The following is a 21,280-nucleotide window of genomic DNA, read 5'->3' on the forward strand; positions in this document are numbered from 1 at the left end:
CTTCCACCCTGCTCCCCTAGTCCCCTGACTACCCAGAGATAACCACTAGTATTAGTCAATTTTCTGTCAGTCATTCCCTTGTCTTTTATTATAGTTTTATTGCCAATTTAAACAAATGAATTATTCTTTATAGGGTCTCCCGTGACTTATTTCAGTTTCTAATTTACCCATATTGATGTATAAGGTAGATTTTTGTAGTTTTTAGAAAAGTTTTTTTAGAAAAGTTTAAAATTTTCAACCACATGGAGATTTTCTGTTTTGTTGTTGTTACTGATTTCTATTTATTGCATGTGGTCAGAAAATACGGTGACTAGCTCTATGACGTAGCATTTAGTCAGTTTCTAAAACTATTGTACATGTGCTTGAAGAGGATGTGTGTTCTTCATTTGTTGGGTGCAGTGTTCTCTTGGGTGAGATTAAAAAGTGTTAAATGTGATACTACATTGATATTTCTACAGTTTGGGGGGGAGTTTTTGTTTTGTCTGTTTGATATATCAGTTACAGAGGTGTGTTAAAATCTATGAAGGTGACTTTTTCAGTTACTCCTTTTGTATTCATACCCATTTTTGCCTTAAATATCTTGAGGCTTTGTTTCCTAGTAAATTGAACCTTTTGTTATGTACTGACACTTCTTTAATCTTCAGATTTTAAGACAGAAATTTATGTTGCTTTATCTACAATAGCTATGTTTTTGGTTAGTATTTGCCTTGTATCTTCTTCTGTCCTTGCAGTTTCAGTCTTTTGTGCATGTTTGGAGTCTGTGTTTTCTGCATATAGTAAATTTATCTGTGTTATGTTCCTTAATCCATTCTTCCAATCTTTCCTGTAACAAGAGAGCTTAATTCATTTACATTTATTGTCACTTCTGCAATATATACCTACCATTTAATGTTTTCACTTTATCTTGCCTTTTCTGTTTCTTTTTCCCTTTGCTTGCTTTCTTTCGAATTTCTATCTTCCACAAGAACCTAAGCACATTTTAATTCCACTTGCACCTTCCAACTTACATGCTATTTATCATGGAGTGTTTAGTTCTGTCTTTTCCTCCTCTGCCAACAAATATACATCAAAGTTCTAAATGTTTGTTTATACTTACCTACATTTAGTCATTTTCTTTGTTATTTCTTTTCAAATCTCAAATCTTCCACAAAGATTTTTCTTGCTGTCCAAGGTTTATCCTTTAAAATTTCCTTTAGAGTTTACTAACAAAGTCATTTTTTGCTTGTATAAAATCTTTACCCTTGTTCTTAAAAGACTGTTTTTTGGGTATCAGATTCTAAGATGACTTCTTCGTCTGAGCACATGAAAAGATGATTCCACTGCCTTCTAACGCCCCATATTGCTTCTGAAAGTCGACTATCTTTCTAAGTGCTGTCTATACAACAATTTGTAGTGATGGAGATGTATGGTATGACTGCTGTCTGGTACAGTATCCACTAGCCACATGTGGATTTTGAAATGTGGCTGAGGAAATACATTTTTAATGGTCATTATTTGGTTTAATTTTAATTACCACATATGACTAGGGGCTGATGTACTTGTCCATATCTAACTTGTAAATGTTTTCATTTGTAATATTAAATGCAGACCCTTTGTAAGTGATTTGTTTTTGCTTTGACTGTTTTCAAGACTTTTTTCCTTTTGTGTTCTGATTATTACAAGATGTTTGTAGGTGTACATTTCTTTATTATTTATCGTGCTTGAGATTCATTTAGGTTCCAGGCTCTGAGGATTGGTGCCTTTTGACAACTATGGAAAATTGTTTTTAAATATTGCCTCTTTCTCATTTTGTTATCTACTTGTAGAATTTATTTAGACATCATTAGAAGTTCTCACTCTATTCTCCATGTCTTAATAGCTCTTTCATTATTTCTTTTTGTCTCTTCTGGGCTGCATTTTGGATCATTTCTTTGACTTAATCTTTCAGTTCACTCATCTTACGTTGGGCTATGTCCAGTCTGCTTTTAATCCATTCATTGAAGCTTCAAATTTTATTTACCATTTCTACAAATTTTATTTGACCCCTTTTCAAACTTACTTGGCTCTTTCAAGCTTTTTTTAAATTTATTTAATCATAGAAACAATAATTTTATAACTTTATTGTCTAAAGCCTGTGAATATAATTCTGACTGCTTTTCTGCTAATTCTAACTTTCAGTGCCCTGTTTCTTTACTAGGTCTTACTGTGAGCCACTCATTTTCCATGTAGCTCTATGTGTTGGAATTCTTTGGGGCCTAGATTGAAAGTGGTTAAGAGAGGAAACTTGTTTTCTTCTGGTGGTTGAATGGTGACATTCCAGAATCACTTTTAATTCTCTGATTGAGATTATTTTGATCATATAGGTAATATGGATCTGAACTGCAAATACAGATCTGAGAGCTGGCTTGTGGTAATGAATTCTTAGGGGACACTTCTTTTCTTCCCTTCTCTCCCACAGTAAGGTCATAAAAAGCTAGTTTCCTTGCTGTCCTCTTTTGACCTATAGGTTTATTTCTCTTTCTTTCATGAGGATGTGACTCTTTGTAGGACCCTGTCTTTGGACTACACATATTGGAAGCCCTTTAGTCTCTAGCTTCGTATGCTCTACATTCCTTGCAGCCATTTGGATAGAAAGGGTTCCCAGGCCTTAATAGAACCCTCAGATCAAAAGTTTGCTTGTCTCCCAGAATTGCTACCTTCACTTCATTTTTGGATTTTATGGAGTTCTACCTTTCATTGTAATTCAGCTGTGCATTTTAAAAGATGTTTTAAGTATTTTAATCAGAAGTTTAGATACTTTAATTGGGAAGATTATACCAAATTTCTAGTCTGTCATATTGCCAGAACTAGAAGTCATCCACATTATTTTCCTAGTCTTTGGTAGATGAGTGGCTGGATAGCTACAAGCAAGACCAGGATGCAGGATTCCTGGAGCTCATTAACTTTTTCATCCGATCTTGTGGATGTAAAGGTGAGGAAACCCCTGCCCTCTTCTAATCCCCACCCTTTTGCTCCTATATTATGAACCTTTTCCTCCATTTAGGTGAGTTGGATTAGGCATATCCTAAATAAAGGGAGAAAGTTTTAAAGCGTAAGAAAAGTTCATGTATTTAACTAGTATCACCTACATTTTGATTCGTAAATAGGGTAGTGATTTAGTAAGAAACTGTATTGGTTTGAAGACAAGACACTTTGGAGAAGAATAATCATGTTAATGTGATGATATGGCGTTTACATATTTGGAAATGGACCATCAGACTTTTAGCCTTTCTTTCTCTAAATGAAATAGTCTTTTGTTTTCTTATTCCTTATTTCTCAGCCACTTCATCTCATATTTCTCCACTGAAGCTGTGGGCCTCCAGGTACCCAGAGGCCATGACCTAATTTACCAGGGCAGATAGTCTTATAAGACGTAGGGTTGTATTATAAGAATCCAGAATCTGGCCTAGTTTTTTAAGTTTGTTTTTTGTTTGGAATATATTTTTTTTAACCACAGTTTTCTACTGTTTGATTCCCTTGGGTTTTCTAGCGTGGTTGCGTTATACCAGATCCTCAGGTGGTAGCAGTTTTATGACTAGGATTCAGGTCTTCTGATTTGCTACCTAAGCTCTTTTCATTATATTCTCTAGCTCATCATCAAATGTATATGTAAATGGTCATGGTGTCCTGTTATTTTCCTTCTAAGTACCTGATCCCCTCCATTCTTCAGGCACTGTGACCCACGAGATGTTCAAGAAGATGTCCAACTCAGAGATCATCCGGCACCTAACAGAACAGTTTAATGAGGTGGAGGAAGATGATCCAGGATCCTCTTGCCACTCTTATTTCAAAATACAAGGCCTTTTACCCCCTTTTTCCTGATTCTGGGAAATAGGATAGCTTTTAGAAGAGGAAATTTAATCTCTTAGGAGCAAAATGACCTATACACATTATCTGAATATACCTCTAGAGTTGAAAACGAGGTATAACAGTGATACATCTTTATTGTATGTTGGGGTTTTTTTGTTGTTGTTGGGATTTTTTTTTTTTTTTTTTTTTTTTTTTTTTGCTGCTCCTGTGGCATAGGCAAGTTCTCAGGGCCAGAAATTGAACCTGCGCCACAGAAGCAGCCCATGCTGCTGCAGTGACAACAGCAGATCCTTAGCCCGCTGTGCCACAAGGGAACCCCTGTACTATTGGGTTTTGATATTCAGTCCCTGTGACTTCATAGTCATAATAATAACTATATGGTAAATAGAGTAGTAAATTTTCCATCCTTTTCATAAACCCTTCTATAGGACTCAGGAGACTATCCTCTGACAGCTCCCAGCCCATCCTGGAAGAAGTTCCAGGGCAGCTTCTGTGAATTTATAAGGACACTGGTCTATCAGTGCCAGTACAGCCTCCTCTATGATGGCTTTCCTATGGACAACCTCATCTCTCTGCTCACTGGCCTCTCAGACTCCCAAGTCCGTGCCTTCCGTCACACTAGCACCCTGGCTGGTAAGTGGTCATTTTTACTGTGTAAGTGTTCTGGGGGTTGGTGGAACTTGCCTTTCTTCTCTAGTCTTGGATCTTCTTTCTTCCTTGCATTCTAGCTCTTTACTTCAAGGTCATGCTTTTTTTATCCTAAACTTTCATACAGTTTCTTGCTAATGGATTTGTAGAAAGAGGTGGATCACAGCGAGTTTCCTGCCTTACCTTGTTTCTCATGCATAGGGATATGCAAAGGATTAAAAGAAGCCCAGTAGAGTTAGGGAGAGAAAAAGTCCACTCCAGAACAGGGAGTTTTAGGTTTTTAGGGTCACCCTACTCTAGCTTTTCTTTATTCATAGGCCCTTTTTGAACCTACCCTTCCTCATCTGATTTAAGTAATGATTTCCCTATATTATTTTTACTGACTCAAAGCCATGAAGCTGATGACCTCCTTGGTAAGAGTTGCCCTCCAGCTGAGTCTGCACAAGGACAACAATCAGCGTCAGTATGAGGCTGAACGAAACAAGGGGCCAGGACTGAGAGCGCCTGAGCGACTAGAGAGCCTGTTGGAGAAACGCAAAGAGGTGAGAAGTGCTCCTTGCCTCTTCTCTCCCCATCTCCTGGCTTCCTTCCACTGCTGCTGCCCACCTTATCAGTCCTCAAGCACTTCTCTCTTCTAAGGCACAGGCTCCCAGGCAATCTTTCAGAACATAAATGATGGAGTCTGGCAATAGTTTAATAGACCCATCCTGTCAGTGGTCATTGCATGCTCATCTTGTTTCTGCATTGTGGGCTCAATAAATCATTTCTAGTTTAGAGAAAATTTTAGAGTTCTCTATAATTCCACTTTGCTCAGTTTCCATGGCTACATTCATCATCACAACTGTTTAAGTGTTGTGCCTGCATCTTGTGCAAGGAGTTAAGTATTGACTTGTCAGGTGTACAGTATACAAGTTACCACAGGAGTACTGAGGGCCAACCACTGCTGAGGGTGGCCAAATTCTCTAGGAATGGATAGGACGTAGGCCTTAAAGTCATTCCTGGGTTTAAATTTTGTTCCAGTTAGCTATTAGCTCCATGATCTTATGTAATCTTTAAGCTTCAGTTTCCTTTCCTTTAAAAAGGGCATAATTTTTTGAATGAAGGTTAAATGAAATAATGGGTAAGTTGCCTGGCTTGACACATAGTGGGTACTTGCTTTATTTCCTTTTAAATTTGAAGAAGACCACTGGAGGATGTAAACCCTAACAAAATCTTTTACACTGATTAAACCTTCAACAGCTATGTCTATTGTGAAGCTAACACTGACTTTCCCCCCATTTCTCCTAAATATCTTGAGACCTTCCCCACCATGAGGTTGGCAGGCCTCACCATGTCTAACTGTACCAACTGACTGTTGTCCAGCTCTCACCAAAGATCTCTTCCACGCTGAATCATTAGAAAAGGAAACATTCTACTTCCCTGCTTCTCTTTTGCTGTTTTCACTGTCAGTATGATCTTAAACTCTATGTGTATTAGGTATGTCTCAAATCTTAAATTATATACTCTAGAGTGAATCCTTTATTTGGACTTCTCTGGGCTCTTGCTTCATCAGTTATCATTCTGCTTTTTGTTTTTAATCTCTCCCTCCCCAGTGTTCTCCTCACTCCACTTATAAATGTATGTAAGCCCTTGAATCTTTCCTTCAATCTTCTATGAGCTATCCTTCCCTTTTAGTATTTCCTTACTTCCTTGATATCCATCTGAATCCTTTTCACTACCTAGCTTCTGTCCTCTTTTTTTCTTTCAAATTATTCTTTCCAAATCAGTGACTTTTTAATTCCCATAGCCAGTGGCCTTCTCTCAATGTCCCTTTTTCAGACTTACGTAGAATTTGGTACTGATGACCTACCCACCTTTCCTCCTTCCCTCTTTCTCCTTTGTTTTCTTTTAAATATGAAATTTTCCAAACATGCAAAATAGCAGAGGAGTTCCCATTGTGGCGCAGCAGAAATGAATCTGACTAGTATCTATGAGGATGCAGGTTCGATCCCTGGCCTCCCTGGCCTCACTTGGTCGGGGATCTGCTGTTACCATGAGCTGTGGTGTAGGTTTCAGATGCGGCTCAGATCCAGAGTTGCTGTGGCTGTGGTGTAAGCTTGCAGCCCTAGCTCTGATTCAGCCTCTAGCCTGGGAACTTCCGTATGTTGTGGGTGCAGCCCTAAAAAGACAATAGATACCCTGAAAGAATGAATACCATATACTAATTATCTAGATTTAACAATATTTCACTGTATTTGCTTTATCTTTTGTTTTGCTGTTTTATAGTAAAATAGGGACATACTGATATTTCAACCTAAAGACTTAAATATGTCTTCTAAAAAAAATGACATGCTCCTACATAATCCCAGTAATATTTTCATATCCAAAATATAATATATATGTATATTTGATTATTTTAATTACTCCATGAGTTTTATTACATTTATTGTTGTACAATGATCATCAAAACCAAATTTTATAGCATTTCCATCCCAAACCCCCAGTGCATCCCCCACCCCCCAACCTGTCTCATTTGGAAACCATAAGTTTTTCAAAGTCTGTGAATCAGCATCTGTTCTGCAAAGAAGTTCTTTGTGTCCTTTTTTTTAGATTCTACATTTAAGTGATAGCATTTGATGTTGGTGTCTCATTGTCTAACTTCACTTAGCATGATAATTTCTAGGTCCATCCATGTTGCTTCAAATGCCCTTATTTCTTTCCTTCTAGTGGCTGAGTAATATTCCATTGTGTATATGTACCACATCTTCTTTATCCACTCCTCTGTCAATGGGCATTTAGGTTGTTTCCATGTCTTGGCTATTGTATAGAGTGCTGCAATGAACATCCGAGTACATGTGTCTTTGCGAGTCATGGTTTTCTCTGGATAGATGCCCAGGAGTGGGATTGTTGGATCAAATGGTAATTCTACTTTTAGTTTTCTGAGGAATCTCCATACTGTCTTCCACAGTGACTGCACAGGGGTTGTACCTTCCCACAAACAGTGTAATAGGGTTCTCTTTTCTCCAAACCCTGTCCAGCATTTATTGTTTGTATACTTTTTGATGATGGCCATTCTGGCCAGTGTAAGGTGGTACCTCATAGTGGTTTTGATTTGCATTTCTCTAATAATTAGTGATGTTGAACATTTTTTCATGCTTTTTTTGGCCATCTGTATGTCTTCTTTGGAGAATTGTCTGTTTAGATCTTCTGCCCATTAAAAAATTTTTTTTTTTTGTCTTTTTAGCCATTTCTTGGGCCGCTCCCACAGCATATGGAGGTTCCCAGGCTAGGGGTCGAATCGGAGCTGTAGCTGCCAGCCTACACCAGAGCCACAGCAATGCGGATCTGAGCCGAATCTGTGACCTACACCACAGCTCACAGCAATGCTGGATCCCTAACCCACTGAGCAAGAACAGGAATCAAACCCACAACCTCATGGTTCCTAGTCAGATTTGTTAACCACTGAGCCACGATGGGAACTCCTCTTTTGCCCATTTTTTGATGGGGTTATGTGGTTTTTTTTGGTATTGAGCTACAGAAGGTGTTTATAAATTTTGGAGATTAAATCCTTGTCAGTTGTTTAATTTGCAGATACTTTCTCCCATTCTGTGGGTTGTCTTTTTGTTTTGTTTAGGGTTTCCTGTGCAGTGCAGAAACTTTTTAAGTTTAATTAAGTCCCCCACTTGTTTATTTTTGTTTTTATTGTCATTACTCTAGGAGGTAGATCTGAGAAGATGTTGCTGTGGTTTATGTTGGAGAGTGGCCTGTGTTTTCCTCCAAGAGTTTTACAGTATCTGGTCTTACCTTTAGGTCTTTAATCCATTTTGAGTTTATTTTTGTGTATGATGTTAGGAAGTGTTCTAATTTTATTCTTTTGCATGTGGCTGTCCAGTTTTCCCAGCACCACTTATGGAAGGGGCTGTCTTTTTCTCCATTGTATATTCTTGCCTCCTTTGTCATAAATTAGTTGACTGTAGGTGCGTGAGTTGAATTCTGGGCTTTCTATCCTGTTCCACTGATCTTTATTTCTGTCTTTGTGCCAGTACCATACAGTTTTGATGACTTTGCATTGTAGTATAGTCTGAAGTCAGGGATCCTGATTCCTCCAGCTCCATTTTTCTTTATCAGGATGTCTTTGGCTATTCTGGGTCTTTTGGGCTTCCAAACAAACTTTAAAATATTGTTCGAGTTCTGTGAAAAATGTCCTTAGTAATCTGATAGGGATTGCACTGAATCTGTAGATTGCCTTGGGTAGTATAGTCATTTTGATAATACTGATTATTCCAATCCAAGAGCATGGTATGTCCTTCCAATTGTTTGTATCATCTTTGATTTCTTTCATCAGCATCTTAGAGTTTTCAGAATAAGGTCTTTTGTCTCTAGGTAGGTTTATTCCTAGGTATTTTATTCTTTTTGATGCAGTGGTAGATGGGATTGTTTCCCTAACTTCTCTTTCTGATCTTTCATTGTTAGTGTATAGAAATGCAGTTGATTTCTGTGTATTAATTTTATATCCTGTGATTTTACCAAATTCATTGATGAGCTCTAACAGTTTTCTGGTAGTGTCTTTAGGATTCTCTAGGTATAGTATCATGTCATCTGCAAATAGTGATAGTTTTACTTCTTCCTTTCCAATTTGGATTCCTTTTATTTCTTTTTCTTCTCTGATTGCTGTGGCTAGGACTTCCAAAACTATGTTGAATAGTACTGGCAAGAGTGGACATCCTTGTCTTGTTCCTGATCTCAGTGGGAATTCTTTCAGCTGATATTAGCTCTGGGTTTGTCATATATGGCCTTTATTAATAATGTTGAGGTAGGTTCCCTCTGTACCCACTTTCTGAAGGGTTTTTATCAGAAATGGGTGTTGGATTTTGTAAAAAGCTTTTTATGCATCTGTTGAGAGGATCATATGATTTTTTATTCTTCAGTTTGTTAATGTGGTGTATCACACTGATTGATTTGCGAATATTGAAGAATCCTTGCATCCCTGAGATAAATCCCACTTCATGATGTACAATTCCTTTAATGAATTGTTGGATTTGGTTTGCTAGTATTTTGTTGAGGATTTTTGCATCTGTGTTCATTGATGAAATTGGCCTGTAATTTTCTTTTTTTGTGGTATCTTTGTCTGGTTTTGGTAGGGTGATGGCAGCCTCATAGAATGAGTTTGGGCATGTTCCTTCCTCTGCAGTGTTTTGGAATAGTTTTAGAAGGATAGGTGTTAACTCTTCTCTAAATGTTTGATAGAATTCACCTATGAAACCATCTTGTCCTGGACTTTTGTTTGTTGGAAGTTTTTTAATCACAGTTTCAATTTCAGTGCTTGTGATTGTCCCGTTCATCTTTTCTGTTTCATCTTGGATTAATCTCAGAAGATTGTACTTTTCTAAGACTGTGTCCATTTCTTCTAGGTTTTCCATTTTATTGGCATATATTTATTTTTTTGGTGGGCTGCACCCACAGCATATGGAAGTTCCTGGGCTAGGGATTGAATCTAAGCCATAGCTGTGACTTATGCCACAGCTGCAGCGACAGCAGATCCTTAACCCACTGCGCAGGGCTGGAGATCAAACCCACACCACAGTAGTGACCCCAGCTGCCACAGAGACAACACTGGATCCTTAGTCTCCTGCACCATAGCAGGAACTCCTTATATCCAAAAAATATTAGCAATATGTTTTCTAATCCCAATTCATATTTAAAAATTTCTGTTTGTCCCCAAAATGCCTTTTATATCTGGTTAATTCCAGCAAGGATTTAATGAAGGACTATACATTACATTTAGTTATTGTGGGGTTTTTTCCCCTCTTTTTTTTTTAGGACCGCATGTGTGGCATATGGAAGTTCCCAGGCTAGGGGTCAAATTGCAGCTGCAGCTGCCAGCCCAGGGCAATGCCAGATCCTTAACCCACTGAATGAGGCCAGGGATCGAACCTGCATCCTCATGGATACCAGTTGGATTCCTTACCACTGAGACACAACAGGAACTCCCATTGTGTTTCTTAAGAAGTCTCTTTTAGTCTTATACAGAACCTCTGCCTCCTCTGCTGTTTTTCCCCATTATGTTGATTTATTGAAGAATTGAGTCAGTAAAGAATGTTTCCTTGTAATTCTGCTCCTTGTTATCTGTTATTCATCTAATTTAGGGTTTCTCAAGTAGAGGGCTGTCCTGGAATTGCAGGATGTTTACCAGCATCCCAGGCCTCTATCCTCTAGATGGCAGTAGTACCTTCACAGGTTGTGACAACCAAAAATGTTTTCACACACGGCTGAATGTTCCCTGGGAGCATCCAGTTGATGATCACTGATCTTACTCTTCCTTCTCTTTTTTATTGTTAATTCTCCTTTTTGCAAACAGACGACATTTATCAAAAATTTTTCCTCAGTTGTTGTTAGTTAAAAACACATGTTGTTAGTTAAAAACACATGCCAGCCAGGGTCTGTGAGTAGCCAAAGATAGTCACAATAACCAGAAAATTTTTCTAAACACAAAGACATCTCTGAGCCATTAGCTGACTATACAGCTTCTTCCAGAATTATAAGTTTTAAAAGGGAAAATAAGATACCAGGACTTCAGATTGTGTCCTCTAATAAGTAGGAGGAAGACATACTTACATTTTTGTGGCCTTATACTATTGGACAAAAAGAGAGCTTGACCTATTTCTCCCTGTTCTCCAGCTCCAAGAGCATCAAGAGGAGATTGAGGGAATGATGAATGCCCTCTTCAGGGGTGTCTTTGTACATCGGTACAGGTGAGTTACTAGGTTTCTCTCACTGAAGCAGCTTGGTCCTTGGTTATGGAGTGACAAGTAGAAGTGACAAGACCCCCTCCTAATCCTGAGTTATCTGGTTAGTCTCATTGCTAATGCACTTGGAGCAAAAATCCTAACAAATATACAAAATTAGCTTTAATTTATCCACACCCATAAAGGATCGTGTAAGCTCTTCTGAGAGAGAAGATAAAGAGGGTAAAACATTTCTGAGTATTCTACTCCAGTTTTGCCCAGGGCCTCCCCTTCCTCATCTTCCCAGGGCTTGATCTTTGAGAGGACAAGACCCGAGAGCCGAAAGGCAGGTCCTTTCTGAGGGTGTACACCCTGACAAGCCTTTTCCAAGCCCACTTCACTGTGTCTTTCACTGTGCTAAAGGAAGGGGAGTTTTTTACTAGGTAAAGAACTGGTAGAATTAAACGTTGTGGGGAGGGATAAATTGGAGGTTGGGATTGTCATATACAGACTACTATATACAAAATCAACAAGTAACAAGGACCTACTGTACGGAACAGGGAAATCTATCCAGTACTCTTTGATGGTTTATATGGGAAAAGAATCTGAAAAAGAATGGATATATGTATAACTGATTCACTTTGGTATACCTGTGAAGCTAATGCAACAATGTAAGTCAACTATACTGCAATAAAATTTAAAAAAGAAAAAAAAGAAAAAAAAAAACCTAGAATTGAGAAGGTTTTTTTTTGTTGGTTTTTTTTTTTGTTTGTTTTGTTTTTTTGCTTTTTAGGGCCACACCTGTAGCATATGGAGGTTCCCAGGCTAGGGGTCCAATCGGCGCTACAGCTGCTGGCCACAGCCACAGAGGATCTGAGCCGTGTCTATGACCTACACCACAGCTCATGGCAACGCCAGATCCTTAACCCACTGAGCAAGGCCCCGGATCGACTTCATGGTTCCTGGTCGGATTCGTTTCTGCTGCACCACGATGGGAACTCCTGTTTTTTGTTTTTTTGTTTTTTTGGTTGGACCTGCAGCATGCAGTAGTTCCTGGTCCATGGATCAGACCAGAGCTATAGCAGTAACAATGCCAGGTCCTTAACCACTTCCCATCAGGGAACCTCTGAGCACTGGAATTTGTGTCTCACTCTTTTTTTTCTTTTTTTCCATTTTGTCTTATTCTTTTTTTTTTTTTTTTTTTTTTGTCTTTTTGCTATTTCTTTGGGCCGCTCCCACGGCATATGGAGGTTCCCAGGCTAGGGGTCGAATTGGAGCTGTAGCCACTGGCCTACGCCACAGCCACAGCAACGCGGGATCCAAGCCGCGTCTGCAACCTACACCACAGCTCATGGCAACGCCGGATCCTTAACCCACTGAGCAAGGGCAGGGACCGAACCCTCAACCTCATGGTTCCTAGTCGGATTCATTAACCACTGTGCCACGACGGGAATTCCATTTTGTCTTATTCTTAACTGGATTTCAACCTCTGCCTTTCCAGAACCCCTCTGCTGATTTAATCTTTACTTGAAGTAGACTCAGAGTACACATAGATATATTGTATAACACAGAATATAGCCAATATTTTGTAACTGTAAATGAAATACAACCTTTAAAAATTGAGTTGCTGTGTTATATATCTAAATCTTTTGTGATATCGTATGTCTGTGGTATCTCCATTAAAAACATACACATGCAGTTTGGCCAACAGCTAAAATAAGTTCCAAAATCAATTTTTAAAAGGGGCATGTAGGCGAGTTCCCATTGTGGCTCAACAGTTATGAACCCAGCTAGTATCCATGAGGTTGTGGGTTTGGTCCCTGGCCTTGCTCAGTGGGTTAAGGATCTGACGTTTCCATGAGCTGTGGTGTAGGTTACAGATGCAGCTCGGATCTGGCATTGCTGTGGTTGTGGCACAGACCAGAAGCTGGAGCTCCAATTCAGCCCCTAGCCTGGGAACTTCCATATGCTGCAGGTGCGGCCCTTAAAAAAAATTTTTAAAAATAAAAGGGGTATGTAGGATGAGTTCAAATATTTTATGGGTTGGTTACAGAAAGAAAAGAGTTCATTTTTTAATATATTGCATTCACGTTGGGAGGAGAAAATGAAAGTCATGGTATCTGGTGTTTAGTCAAGAAAACAGATTCTTCTGTGACAAAGAGATACCTGCTAGAATGTAAAGTAAGTTTGGAGAGAAGGTGGTACGAGTCAATTTCTCCCTCTGTGCCTAGGGATGTCCTTCCTGAGATCCGTGCTATCTGCATCGAGGAGATTGGGTCTTGGATGCAAAGCTACAGTACTTCTTTCCTCACTGACAGCTATTTAAAATATATTGGCTGGACCCTGCATGATAAGGTGAAGAGTTGGGTCAGTCCTCTTTCTGGCCTTAGGATGCTTCAACTCTTCTTGGTCCTGCCACTGGATCAAACTCATCAAGACACTGAACTTCAAAATTCCCCCAGTATTGGGGAGGGGTAGGATAAGTTAGGAGAGAGATGCCATATCTAGGAAATTATATGCCTCAAAACCACAGGGAGAAAGACTTTCCCTGTATAAAGGCAAGAAAGTTACTGATGGAGTGGTAATAAAGTGTTAGGGCAGCGGCCAAAAGAGCCTTTCCATTACCCTTGCTAAATTCTGCTGTGATCCTTTTGGACTTCAAGTGAGACAGCAGCTGTTTGTTGTCTCTGAGACATCTCACAGTCCTCGCCATGAGAGGACACCCAGGCCAGAATGGGCGAGGGGAGTCTGGAGGACCAGTGGGGGGAGAGTAGAGGAGGAGTCACTCATATTTCCTTTTCTCCTTAATAGCATCGAGAAGTCCGTCTGAAATGCCTGAAGGCTCTTAAAGGGCTGTATAGCAACAGAGACTTGACTGCACGCCTGGAGCTCTTTACCAGCCGATTTAAGGTAAAATTGGGAGTGTTCCTGTGCTTGGCTTCTGTGGTTCCCATTTCCCCACCTCATTTTCCCATTTCTGTGCTTTTATATATCCATAGCACTCCCAGTATCTGCTTCTACACCTCATTTTTAGGAATCCCTCAGATTCTAAGAGAACATAGTATTTGGCGATGGGTGCAGTGAGGTATCGAGCAATGTTCTCCTTCCTACAGGAGCGGATGGTTTCCATGGTCATGGACCGAGAGTACGACGTGGCAGTGGAAGCCGTCAGTTTACTAACAGTCATCCTTAAGTGAGTCCTGGGACATGGAGAGACAAGCATCTCAGACTTACCTTCTCAGCACCAGACCCTTCCAGAGTCCCATTCCTCCACCAATTATAGGTTGACTCTTGTTTATGTACAGGTTGAAAAACAGAGGTCATTCCTGAGTGCAAGATCTCTGGGGAGGGGGGGACAGTCCCTTTCTTCTCTAACTCTCCATATCCCTCTGTCTTCCACACTTCCCATTTGAAAGTTTTTTGTGAGTTAATTCTTGTTGGTTTTGCCTTTTCATCTCTAGCCTTAGTTGTGCTAGAGGACAGCATTCATATCTGCTCTGCTTTTCCCCTGGCAGGAACATGGAAGGGGTGCTAACAGATACAGACTGTGAGAGCATCTATCCTGTTGTGTATGCCTCTAACAGAGCCCTGGCCTCTGCTGCAGGGGAGTTTCTGTACTGGAAGTGAGTGGGGCTCCTTTCATTCATTCCTCGAGCACCATCCTTTTTTGTGCTGCTGTTCTTCCTAAGGGCTCCCCATACCTAGAAAAATCCCCCTGGGGAGATCCCCTTTCCTTTCTCAACTCTTTGGGGCTTTCCTTAGCTCTGGGCCTCTCTTTCTTTCACTCCTCTCCTAGGACTGTTTTCTTCTGTCCATAGTAATTATTGCACTCCTTACTGCCTCCTGTGCTGTGCTCTTTCCCTGTGTCCCTTCTACCAGGCTCTTCTATCCTGAGTGTGAGACAAGAATGATGGGTGGGAGAGAGCGACGCCGAAGTCCACGCGCCCAGAGGACTTTTTTCCACCTTCTCCTGTCCTTTTCTGTGGAGAGTGAGGTGATGTATGGAAAGAAGCACTTTGGCTGTTGTGCATAAGACCTGTAGGGAGGGATGGGAGCTAGCACTGCAGGAAGGAGAAAAATGATTCATCAGTAGCCACTTACTGGAGTTTTAAAATGTAGCTTGGAGTTCCCATCGTGGCGCAGCGGAATCAAATCCGACTAGGAACCATGAGGTTGTGGGTCCGATCCCTGGCCTCGCTCAATGGGTTAAGCGTTGCCAAGAGCTGTGGTGTAGGTTGCAGATGCGGCTCAAATCTGGCATTGCTGTGACTCCGGCGTAGTCTGGCAGCTGTAGCTCCAATTTGACGCCTAGCCTGGGAACCTCCATGTGCCGTGGGTGCAGCCCTAAAAAGCAAAAAAAAAAAAAATTTAAATGAAAGATAAAATGTAGCTTTAGTGACTTAACATTTGCCTTTTCCCACAGCTCCATGATCACGCTGCATACTTAGTAGACAGCCTGTGGGACTGTGCAGGGCCTCAGCTGAAGGACTGGGAGAGTCTGACAAGCCTGCTACTGGAGAAGGACCAGAGTGTGTGCCGCCTGGTAGCCAGGGGTCGGGGCCTTTTACCTCCTAGAAGGAAACCCAGAGAGATTTCTCTCCTGACTTTGTAAAAAGCATAGGTGTCGTGGGCAGTGGGGATGTAGGCAAGGGGGCCTTGGAGCTAGAGAGTGGTTAATCTGTTGTTCTGTATTTTTCATCCTTCTGCCAACTTAGACCTGGGCGATGTGCAGGAGAGCACGCTGATAGAAATCCTTGTGTCTAGCGTCCGGCAAGCTTCAGAGGGTCACCCGCCTGTGGGGCGGGTGACAGGGAGGAAGGTATGGCATGAGGAGTGGGGGTGGGTTGGTTACCAGTATTAAATCCAGACAAGGGAGTTCCCATCATGGCTCAGTGGTAACAAACCTAACTAATATCCATGAGGATATGGGTTTGATCCCTGGGTGAGTCGGTTAAGGACCCGGTGTTGGCTGTGAGCTTGGTTTAGGTCACAGACACAGCTTGGATCTGGCATTGCTGTGGCTCTAGTGTAGGCCGGCAGCTACAGCTCTGATTAGACCCCTAGCCTGAGAACCTCCATGTGCCAAGGGTACAGGCCTGAAGAGACAAAACAACAACAACAAAAACATCTGGACAGGTATTGTCTGTCCTTGTCTTTGAGTCTTATGTTAGGATGTGCTCCTCTGCCCCTCAGAGAGTTCCATTTCTAGAAAAAAGAAATCTGAAGGAAACTGCTAAATTCTCTTTTTCTGTCCTGGGAAGATAAGCTTGTTATATACATGTAAAGAAACCTTTACTCCCACCCTCAAATAACTCTCATTCCAGGGCTTAACCCTCAAAGAACGTAAGATCCAGGCCGATGACAAGGTGAAGCTGACTGAGCACCTCATCCCTCTGCTCCCCCAACTCCTGGCCAAGGTAGAGCCGCCCTGCCCTACTGCGCGGCCTCTGGGAATGAGCGGGTGGAAGGCAGTGCCTCCAGAGGAGCAGTGTAGCAGGTAGTAAGTAGGCTTCCCTCTCAATCACCACAGTTCTCAGCTGATGCAGAGAAGGTTGCTCCACTGCTGCAGCTTCTCAACTACTTTGACCTCAATATTTATTGCACCAGGCGCTTGGAGAAGGTGAGGAGACAGGAAGATACCTTCCCTATACTTTGCTGCTTACATCTTAGGGCCAAAGGTTCTACTGCCAGAATCTGGGTTTTCTCAAGAACCTAGGTTCTAGGAGTTCCCGTCCTGGAGCAGTGGTTAACGAATCTGACTAGGAACCATGAGGTTGTAGGTTCGATCCCTGGCCTTGCTCAGTGGGTTAAGGATCTGGCGTTGCCGTGAGCTGTGGTGTAGGTTGCAGACGCGGCTTGGATCCCGCATTGCTGTGGCTCTGACGTAGGCTGGCAGCTACAGCTCTGATTCGACCCCTAGCCTGGGAACCTCCACATGCTGCAGAACCGACCCTAGAAAAAGGCAAAAAGACACACACACACACACACACACAAAACTTAAAAAAAAAAAAACCTAGGTTCCAGAAAAACCAATAAGCTTTCCCTTTCTCAGGCATTTTATTCTTGAAGTTTAATGCTTTCAGCTCTATTTCTTTTCTTCCCCACCCCTCGTCCCCTCGGGAAGAGTTGTCCTACAGCACTGTCTTCTCCCACTTTTTTTCTCTCTCAGCACCTGGAGCTGCTCCTGCAGCAGCTCCAGGAGGTAGTGGTGAAGCATGCGGAGCCTGCAGTGCTCGAGGCTGGTGCTCACGCCCTCTATCTGCTCTGTAATCCTGAGTTCACCTTCTTCAGCCGAGTGGACTTTGCCCGAAGCCAACTGGTGGATTTGCTGACTGACCGCTTCCAGCAGGAGCTTGAAGAGCTGCTGCAGGTAGGAAGTGGGGCTGCAAGATGGGACACCCCAGACTCGTGTGGGAGAAGCCATGAGATGGGGACCTGGACCTGAGTTCTTGGGAAAAGCCCGTCATGGACATTCTTTCTTCCTTAGTCGTCCTTCCTAGATGAGGATGAGGTGTACAGTCTGGCGGCCACTCTGAAGCGCCTCTCTGCCTTCTACAAGTGAGGAGCTCCCTTTCTGCTCCCTACCTTCTATTTCCTCTGGTGTCTGTGGAGTTGCCTCCTCTCTTTCTGTCCAAGTGTAACATGTCCCTCTTCTCCCTCCCTCCCCCCAAGTGCCCATGACCTAACCCGCTGGGAGCTCTATGAGCCCTGCTACCAACTCCTTCGGAAGGCCGTGGACACAGGAGAGGTTCCTCACCAGGCAAGTAGACAAGTTGAGATGTGGAGGCAGGGGAGGAGGTTTAGGGGCCCTATGTCCTAGGCGGCCGTCCCCCGCAGGCAGTTCCAGTCCCAGGGGTGTGGAGTGGACGAGAGATCGATCAAGCATGTGTGTCCTTCCTTCCTTCCTTCCCACTCTTGAAAGGTGGAGGTACTTTTAAACACCTGAAAACATCCATTCTCTTTGCTTTCCTGAGAGACAAGGATGCTATTAACTCTCAGGATTCTAGGAGACTTTAATTAGGGAGAGGTGGTATTCCTACCCAGGATAGAATCCTCTGAAGATTGTCCAGAATCAGTTCTTTTCTACCAGAAAAGGAATTGGGGGTCTCTCCTAATCTTACTTTACCTCTTCTTAGCTGCTTTTTTCTTCCTTGCTTTGTGAGTGTCCCCCTGTCTCTCTCTCTCTCCGCCTGCCCTTTACTCTCTTGACGCCTCATTTTTGTAACATTTGGTTGTTACAGGTGACCCTGCCAGCCTTGACTCTTGTTTATTTTTCCATTCTCTGGATGCTAACCCACATTTCTGGATCAGGTGCTTCCCAGGTGAGTATGGATCTGATTAGGGGCGATGGGAATATTTGAGCCTGTGTCTTCCTTCATTCCTCCCCCTGAAGCCACTGTTTCCACAGAAGCAGTTGTTGAGTTTGAAGGGCAGGATGGTGGCCTTCTGCGAGCTCTGCCAGAGTTGCCTCTCAGATGTCGATCCTGAGATCCAGGAGCAGGTGAGCGGTTACTCAAGTGGGACGGAGAGCACAAGTCTCCCCTCTGCCCGTGCCCCTCCCCACCTTTGCCTGGGCCTGAGGAAACCCTGTTCTGAGGGGAAATCACAATGTCATTTCTGTTTTGGTCAGTATTCTCCTTTTTAAACATTTTTTTTCTTTTTTTTCTCCAACAGGCTTTTGTCTTGTTAAGTGACTTGCTTCTCATATTCAGCCCTCAGATGATCGTAGGGGGACGAGATTTTCTTAGACCACTTGTCTTTTTTCCTGAAGCCACTCTCCAGTCAGAGCTAGCCAGCTTCCTCATGGACCATGTCTTTATCCAGCCAGGAGAACTGGGCAGTGGTACTGGGACTCTATACTTGGGGCTCAGGAAGGGTTGGGGGCTTGGGCCTGCCTCGAGCACAGAGGGCAGGAAGCCTAAATCTGTGATTCTGATACTTCCGTTCTGCATTTGAGGTGAGCCAGGCCATTCCCAGGAGGATCATTTACAGATCGAGCAGCTGCACCAGCGGCGCCGCCTCCTGGCTGGGTTCTGCAAGCTGTTGCTGTATGGGGTGCTGGAGATGGACGCAGCCTCAGATGTTTTCAAACACTACAACAAGGTACACCAAGGCTCCAAGCTGAGCGCAGCCTTCACTGAGGACACTACAGAAAGGAGGGTGCGGAGAGGACAGTATCAGGCTTTAAGGAGAAGCAGCGGGGGAGGACCAATAGGAGTTGAGAATAAAAGGTCAAAGAGAGTTAGCAGTAAATAATTACAGAGAAAAAGCTGTTAGGAGGAAGAAATTCATTGGAGAGGAAATGTCTTAGTCTTCCTGGCTAGAAATTTTTTTTTTTTTCTCTGAACCTAGTCTATGGGATAAGGTAATGTAAGGAAGAGGAAAAAAGAATGGACCAGGGTACAATCCTCACAAGATACCTAGATAATGTACCTCAGTTCCCTCAACCCACCATTGTGTTGATTGCTGTTTCTTGAGTACCTACTATCCCAGGCACCTCAGTGAACAAAACAGACAATAGTTCCTGCTTTCTGGAGCTTCTGTTTTGGTGGGAAGAGGCAAATAGCAAAGACTTCAGTGCAAGATGACAGGGGGCACTGGCAGGCTTACGACCCTTCTTCTCCAAGAAATGAGCTCAGGGCCGAGCTTCTTATTTATTTGCCTGAACTCTAGAGATGTGATCTGGTATGAGTTGTTTAATGCATAGATTCACATTTTCCTACCTAAGGCTCCTTTGGAAGGAGACATGATTAGGGCTATGAATAATGAAACAAAGCAGAAACAGTCTCTTCCTGTGGTTAGACATTATCTTCTCCACTTCCTCTCCGTCAGTTCTACAATGACTATGGTGACATTATCAAGGAAACATTAACTAGAGCAAGGCAGATTGACCGAAGTCACTGTTCCCGAATTCTGCTGCTGAGCCTCAAGCAGGTACCCTCTTCTGCCTAGAGAGCCTCAGACCTGATGTGCCCTCCTGCAGCCCACAAGCTGTCCTGTGCTTAGCCCTTCAGAATGTGAGATCCTTCAGAGCAGGAACTTCCTAATTTATTTTGATTTCTACTTTACATGACAGTCTCCCTCATAACTAATAGACCAGTAAAAAGAGGCTTTTTTAAGTGGGCAGTCTCCACCCCTATCCATACAAACCCCATGTCAGGTAGAACATGGGAGCACCAACAATCAAGTGACAGGGAATTCCTAATTTCTTTCCAAGTCTGGTCTTTCTCACCCTTTCAGTTACTACAGACATATTTGTTTATTGTTAGAGAGCAGGGTGAAGCCCCTCTCTGCTGCAGCTGATCAGGAATAGAGGAATAGGGTCAGTGTCCTGGGAGGAAAGAAGGAGTTAAAAAAAATAGCAGATGGCTTCCCGAACCCTTTAGGATTTCTCGGCAGAAAAGGGAATGCTGTACTTCTCTACTTCTGCCTTGTTTCTCCTTTTCCCAAATGTGCCATATGCCTTGTCTCCTGGATATAGTTATACACAGAACTACTGCAGGAACAGGGGCCCCAGGGCCTGAATGAGCTTCCGGCCTTCATCGAGATGAGGGACCTGGCCAGGAGGTTTGCCTTGAGCTTTGGGCCGCAACAGCTACAGAACCGTGACCTTGTGGTCACACTACACAAGTAAGGAAGTATCGGTTGGAAGGCAGGGTACTTGAACCTTCCTGAGAGGGCTGAGCCAGAGGCTGTGTACAGGGAGGGCTAGGAGGGAGGAGGGAGGGGGCAGGCATGTCGAGGAGCAGCAGTTGAGCTGGTGAGGGGGTAGTTTCTGGAAGACAAACTGGGTCCTGGACCAGGAAGGAAGGAAGTACTTGGACAGGATGCCTCAGCCTTGGGAGGGAAGTGGGGAGGGACGATCTTCCTAAAATGATTCTGCTCAACCAAGGGAAGGCATCAAGTTCTCCTTGTCAGAGCTTCCTCCAGCTGGCTCCACCAGTCAGCCCCCAAATCTTGCATTCCTGGAGCTCCTTTCAGAGTTCTCCCCCCGACTCTTCCATCAGGACAAGCAGCTGCTGTAAGTCAGAGGGTAATTGGGTAAAGATGTGGGTTAGAGAAGGTGGCTGTGACCATGTCAGCCTCTCCATTCCACTTCT

The 21,280-nt window shown here is 42.7% G+C and overlaps 1 protein-coding gene across 36 annotated transcripts in view; it reads left to right on the top strand.

Annotated features, from left to right (window-relative positions):
- The window catches only part of STAG3 (STAG3 cohesin complex component), a 35,776-nt gene that overhangs the window by 4,102 nt on the left and 10,394 nt on the right, over positions 1-21,280 (top strand). For 4 of the 36 annotated variants that reach the window (XM_085016583.1, XM_085016584.1, XM_021086215.2 and 1 more), the window contains exons 5-28: positions 2,854-2,950; positions 3,689-3,765; positions 4,257-4,461; positions 4,867-5,018; positions 11,134-11,207; positions 13,412-13,535; positions 13,992-14,090; positions 14,294-14,373; positions 14,696-14,803; positions 15,060-15,174; positions 15,604-15,709; positions 15,896-15,999; positions 16,505-16,597; positions 16,711-16,800; positions 17,350-17,550; positions 17,668-17,738; positions 17,853-17,940; positions 18,422-18,502; positions 18,589-18,681; positions 18,855-19,023; positions 19,138-19,283; positions 20,013-20,114; positions 20,662-20,810; positions 21,073-21,201. In XM_085016583.1, coding sequence (XP_084872709.1) covers positions 2,854-2,950; positions 3,689-3,765; positions 4,257-4,461; positions 4,867-5,018; positions 11,134-11,207; positions 13,412-13,535; positions 13,992-14,090; positions 14,294-14,373; positions 14,696-14,803; positions 15,060-15,174; positions 15,604-15,709; positions 15,896-15,999; positions 16,505-16,597; positions 16,711-16,800; positions 17,350-17,550; positions 17,668-17,738; positions 17,853-17,940; positions 18,422-18,502; positions 18,589-18,681; positions 18,855-19,023; positions 19,138-19,283; positions 20,013-20,114; positions 20,662-20,810; positions 21,073-21,201 — 2,753 coding nt within the window. Of the gene's footprint in view, positions 1-2,853; positions 2,951-3,688; positions 3,766-4,256; positions 4,462-4,866; positions 5,019-11,133; positions 11,208-13,411; positions 13,536-13,991; positions 14,091-14,293; positions 14,374-14,695; positions 14,804-15,059; positions 15,175-15,603; positions 15,710-15,895; positions 16,000-16,504; positions 16,598-16,710; positions 16,801-17,349; positions 17,551-17,667; positions 17,739-17,852; positions 17,941-18,421; positions 18,503-18,573; positions 18,682-18,854; positions 19,024-19,137; positions 19,284-20,012; positions 20,115-20,661; positions 20,811-21,072; positions 21,202-21,280 lie in introns of all 36 variants that reach the window. The other 32 variants (XM_085016592.1, XM_085016594.1, XM_021086217.2 and 29 more) reach the window with 15 other exon arrangements.

The sequence above is a fragment of the Sus scrofa genome, chromosome 3 (assembly GCF_054392235.1).
Source record: "Sus scrofa isolate SSC_HxYL_T2T_F1_AM1 chromosome 3, Sscrofa_HxYL_maternal_Yorkshire_Landrace_v2.0, whole genome shotgun sequence".
NCBI classification, from domain to species: domain Eukaryota; kingdom Metazoa; phylum Chordata; class Mammalia; order Artiodactyla; family Suidae; genus Sus; species Sus scrofa.